Source organism: Tupaia chinensis, unplaced genomic scaffold, assembly GCF_000334495.1.
Source record: "Tupaia chinensis unplaced genomic scaffold, TupChi_1.0 Scaffold144018_1, whole genome shotgun sequence".
In the NCBI taxonomy this organism is placed as follows: domain Eukaryota; kingdom Metazoa; phylum Chordata; class Mammalia; order Scandentia; family Tupaiidae; genus Tupaia; species Tupaia belangeri.
This window is the reverse complement of record NW_006203870.1, coordinates 26283-32158: the sequence shown is the minus strand read 5'-3', so window position 1 is coordinate 32158 and position 5876 is coordinate 26283. Positions and strand designations below refer to the sequence as shown.

Sequence of the window (5876 nt, the reverse complement as noted above, 5' to 3'; positions counted from 1 at the left end):
ATGTAGTTTTATCAACTGTGTTAGGGAGAAATGTTCACCTGTCAAAATATCCATTTTGTAAGACAAATAATAATGTGATTGAATGTATGGAAGAAAATGAAATGAAAAAAAAATTAGAGTGGGAATATAAAAGAACTAACAATAAAAGATATGAGAGATTAAGTGAAGGGCAAATCTGCCCCCCTAAGTAAACATTAAACTTTAAGCTTTAGGAAGTGTATGATGTTGCTGCAGTAATACAACACCTTGTTAGGCTAACCCACAGAAGAAGGTTTTGAGTTTGCAAATGAAAATGTCCCATAATACCCTGGGCTTGCCTGTATCCATGATCCAGGACTGGCTGAGGATGGAGGTGGACGTGCTTTGAAAACCCTGTTAGGAGTACATGTGTCTTTACCTCACTTTCTTTCTTTATCTCTCTCTGTGTCTCTTATTCATGAGGAAAGAAAGGAAGAAACTTCTAAAAGTAGTTTAGAATAATAGAGATATAATGTAAGTGAACATGAAAGAGTCCAACTCTAATATTAAGCTCTGACCCTATTTATTGGTTGAGGTCTCATTACTCACAGATTTGCAGAACATCTATATCACATTTTTTAGCAATTAGAACCAAAGGTCAAGAAATAAACATTGTTGAAAATTCATCAGGCCCAACTTCTACTAGTCTAAGAAAATAATTTTCTGCTAATCATTTTTCTAAAGGCACTTTTGACATCTTTGTTCCTTAGACTGTAAATAAAGGGATTCAACATAGGTATAATCAATGTATAGAACACAGAGGTCACTTTGTCTGTATCCATTGAATGACCTGTGCTGGGGCGCAGATAAATGAAGATCAAGGTGCCATGATAAATAGTGACTACAATCAGGTGGGAAGCACAAGTGGAGAACCCTTTTCTTCTTCCTTCAGCAGAACCTGTTTTCAGAATAGCCACTATGATGCAGACATAAGAGAGGAGAACTGTGAGAAGGCATATAGCTTCCACCAAACTAGCAAAGACCACCAAAATAATGTCATGCACATAAGTATCAGTGCAGGACAGAGAGAAGAGTGGGGAGATATCACAAAAGAAATGGTCAATTTCTTTGGAACAGAAAGACAAATGGAAGGTGTTCGTAGTGTGAATAATTGAACTCATCGTGCCCCCTAAAAATGCTCCAATTGCCAACTGGCAACAGACTCTCTTGGACATAATAACGGTGTAAAGCAATGGGTTGCAGATTGCGATGTATCGGTCATAAGACATGGCAGCCAACAGGAAAGATTCTGTATCAACCAAAGAGCAGAAAAAATAGAGTTGTGTGGCACAGCCATTATAAGAAATGGTCTTCTTGTCAGAAACCAAGTTCACAAGTAGTTTGGGGGCAATGACAGAAGAGTAGCATGCATCTACAAAGGACAGGATGCAGAGGAAAAAGTACATTGGGGTGTGCAAGTGGGAACTGATTGTGATCAACAAAATCATCCCAAGGTTCCCCAGCAGTGTTACAAAATAGATAGAAAAAAATACCATAAAAAGAAGACTTTGAAGTTGTGGGAGGTGACTAAATCCTAGGAGAAAAAATTCAGTTTTCACAGTGGTATTCTCCAACTCCATTTTCTGCAGTGTTTCTGAGTTTCTAGGGTCCCAGCAGAGTAATAATGGAAATGTTCATAATAAGGTTATTTGTCACTGAAAAAAGAAAAAGAAAAAAATAAAGTTCAAAATAAGAGATTAGTGATTCCAAATCCACTTGGGTATCTTCATAGCAACTAGAAATGTCCATAGTTTAAATAAGGAGTCTTCAAAAACTCATGGAAAAATTATATTCTAAAATAACTCTGCATAGATTTCAAATGATTTTGCACTAAAATAGACTAATTTTAATTTCTTTTTTTTCATAAATTTTTTGAAGTCCCTTGTATAAAAGATCTTGAAAAATAAAAGTCTAAGTTTATTTTAATGCAAAGTATTTGGGAATCAATGCATTTTTTTCATAGTTGCATTTTTATGAGGTTTTTGAAGATAACTTCATAGTATAATGCACAGGTTTCTAATTTTTTAAACTAAATTGTCAATTTACCTTTTGCCTCCATTATCTTCCTGGGACTCTGGGCATGCATACACTCATGCCCATAGTGATTTTCAAGCCACTGGGTCAGGGACTTGAACCATAGTCAATCTTATGAGAGTCCAGTGGCCTTAATCGCCATGCCAAATGTTGGCTCCAGGTTGCTCCTTTCTTGAAATGCATGTGGTTTCCTCCTTAGTAAATATTAACTTTCATGAAATGACAGCTGCTCTGCTGTTCCTGCCTGCAGGCATGAGAGACAAGACTATAAATTGATGAAGGAGCAGAACAATTGGCACCGTGAATGCAAGGGAAATAATGCATTGCACCAGTGGCTGGCAAGTTGTGCCATCCTCTGATTTGGAAATTCTGAGGAATGATCATTAACAACTAGGCATCGTGGGTGCAGTGGTATGCACCCTTGATCCTGGCTGTCTGGGAGGTTGGGGCAGCAAGTCCATGACTTGATTAGACTCCATCAAGTGTCCCACCTTCTTTCTAACAAAAGAAGTAAACAAACTTTTTTTTTTTTCCCCTGAGAGGTTTTTGCTATAGGGCGCGTATGCTTGCCAGAAAGACAGAGAGAGACAGAGAGACAGAAAGAAAGAAATCACCCCCCTAGGGAGGATGGTCATGGCGCAATCCCTTCTCCTCCATTCTCCTCTCGGGATCTTGGGCACGCATGCACATATGCCTGCCATGAGTTTAAGCCACCAGGTCTGATATTCGAACCATGGTCGGCTACATGGGAGTTCAGCAACATAGCCATTATGCTAACTGCTGGTCCCCCTCCCCCTCTTTTTCTTTTTAGTAGGTGCTGGGGTGATCCTGCAGCCTAGTGGTTAAGGAACACAGATCTCACAAGGCAAAGCACAGTTCAAACCCTGGCCAGTGACTTGAAAACCAAATTGAGGAGAAGGTTCAGCATGACCACATCTTATTGTGGAGTACTGTCATTCTCTCCACTCTCCCTGTCTCTCTGTTTTCTGCCTCATGTGAGCGTCCTATAGGGGGTAAAAAAAAGACATCTAAGAAAGGATTATCTTTAGGTACACTGTTTAAATAAGCTTGTTTTCCAGGCTACTGGAGAAAAACCACCTCTTTGTCAAAGATGTTTTACAACCACTCTTACTAAAGATGGCAATCAATTGATATAAACAATATTACTTGTCATAATATTTTATGGATGTTATATGCTTCTAAACTGAAAGATGTTTGAATGATACAAATAAAAACCTAATGAAATAATGAAAGAGGAAATGATGATAGGAAACAGAAGGTTAAGAAGAGTGAATAAAAATCAGTCAAATAATTTGTTTTTTTTTTATGCAATTGGTAAATGGAAGTTTTTGAAAGAGTTCAGCAGAAAGACATGCCTGCAGTAAGTTTTCCATACTGAACTGTAGTAATTTTTAAACTTTCTCCCTCTGTTAACGTGAACCCTCAACCTCACTTCAGTCCTGTTACTTGTGCATTGATAACTGTTGGTATCAATGAATTAACATAAGCTAGAAGAAGTATTACATAAAATTTGAGTCAACCTGATCAAAGTTTGCTCAACTTTAAAACTTTAAAAATAAATAATATGTAATGAGAACTATTTTATATATAATTCATTATCACATTCCAACAATTCTGAGTTGTTTTATGAATATTTTGTGCTGGGCTAGTTGATGTCACAATGGTTAAGGCATGTGCATCCCACAGGCTAACTGCATGTTTCTAGTCCCAGACCCAGCAACTTGAAAATCACACAAGACACATGTGTGCACATGTCCAAAATCCCAAGAGGAGAATGGAAGAGAATGATGGAGAAGGGATTGTGACATAGCCAATATCCTCTGGAATTTCTCTCTTTCTGTCTCTGATGAGTGCATGTGCCTTATAATAAAACAAAACAAAAGCAAAGAAAGAATATCTTGTGCTTATTATATGTGTTGTTGCTATCATTTTCTCTGTCAGTTTTATTAAAATTTATTTTATACACTCCATCACTGTACATCACCACAGCTTGTAACATGAATTTTCCCAGCATAAATGCACTGCACGCCAGTTCATTTAAAGATATTATCATACACATTATCATCATCAGACAGTCCTCCATTTCTGAGCCCCTTAAATGTCTTGCTATCATTTTTTGTTTAAAACACTTGGAGGAGTTAAAACCTGCGTTATTCTAAGCATGTTTACTCTCTAGCTATCAGCTCCCTATGTGTAAAATAAGTAACTATAACACTTCAAGAGCTCATCTTTAAGGAGGTGAGCTCTTAACATCCCAGCCTGCTCTAATATTCTACAATTAAAGTATACTTACCTGGCTACCGCCTTTCTTTCATTTACCCTCGTACTTTATTCTTTTAAGCCCCAGTTCATTTTCCACCAGAATCGAATTTGTTTGACATTTAAGGATCAAAAATCAAATGAAAGTAAAACGGAACTGATTCATTGCAACATTTGTCATCATTTGGGGCAGACCTCTGATTTTTATAAAAGAAATTTGTGCCTCCTTTAGGAAGGCTGTGATTTCTTACAGGAAGCAAGATCTTTTATATTTTCTTTGAGAGTTCTCTGAGATTAGCTTTGTGACCTTACATCAGATTCCAAGCACTTAAGCTTTGATACACAAATCCTTAGTGATAAAAGGTATGTGAGCAATTAAACAATCCCACTGAGGAGTTGATTCAACATAAGATGAAATGATGTAATGTGTTTTTCTACATCTTGAGAATACTTCAAGGAAACAAATTGGTTTTCAGAACAGAACATAACTGTATGTAAAATTTGTTTGACATTTGCTATCAAATTTGGTTTAACTAACTCAAAACTATTTATTAAAAAATCTATGAGAATATTCTATGTGAAGTGATGGTGAAATAAAGAGGGAAGAAGAAAAAATGTGTTTATCTAGTGATAAAGAAGTAAAAAAATCTTTAAAGTCAATGTGTCTAAAGAAAATCAATTAAGAATTAGTTTTATTTATTTATTTATTTATTTATTTGGAGGGGTTTTTGCTATAGGGCATGTGTGCTCGCCAGAAAGACAGAGAGATACAGAGAGACAGAAAGTGAGAAATCACCCCCCAGGGGCGATAGCCACGCCTTAATCCTTTCTTCTCCATTCTCCTCTTGGGATCTTGGGCATGCATGCACACGCGCCCGACGTGAGTTTAAGCCGCCGGATCCGGGACTCAAACCATGGTCGACTACGTGAGAGCCCAGCGACATAGCCAATACGCTAACTGCTGGTTCCATGAATTAATTTTATTTTGATATACTTGCATCTGTCTTCAAACTATATATCAGAAAGTCTTCATTCAGTGCATACATTTATTGTGTGAGTATTTTTTTCTAGACAATGTTCTAGGCACAAAATGGAGAAGAAGAGGTAAATTTGAATCAGGTGTTAAAATTTTTGTCAAGTACAATACATTTAGGGCATGAGAGTTGGTAGGGTAAACAGCATAAGCAATTACATGGTGACTGGGAAGTTTTTGGCATGGCCAAAGATCTGAAATGAGTTTAAAGAAAATGTATTGCATAATGAAGAGATATACGTAAGGCTACAAATCTGAGGAGCATTTCAAAAATTTCATGGAAAAATAAAATTAAATTACAAGTTTATTTTGGTATAAAAATTATGAAGTCCATGAAGTTTTTTTCAAAATATGTATTTTGTATAAACTTATTGATTAAAGACAATATATGTTTCCATATATATATTTATATATATACCAAATATATGCATATATCATGCATATACACATATATGTGCATATTTACATATGGATCTGTAGATAATTTTTCTAACACACACACCTGTATATA

The 5876-nt window shown here is 36.3% G+C and overlaps 1 protein-coding gene across 1 annotated transcript; it reads right to left on the bottom strand.

Annotated features, from left to right (window-relative positions):
• Nucleotides 1-665: 665 nt before the first annotated feature.
• On the bottom strand, nt 666-1601 carry LOC102500424 (olfactory receptor 5I1-like). The gene has a single exon (XM_006165749.1). It carries the CDS (start codon nt 1596-1598, stop codon nt 666-668), a length of 933 nt encoding a protein of 310 aa, XP_006165811.1. The 5' UTR covers nt 1599-1601.
• Nucleotides 1602-5876: the final 4275 nt, after the last annotated feature.

Coding starts and splice junctions, on each gene's coding strand:
- LOC102500424 (XM_006165749.1), bottom strand. CDS start 1,598: ATGGAGTTGGAGAATACCACTGTGAAAACTGAATTTTTTCTCCTAGGA.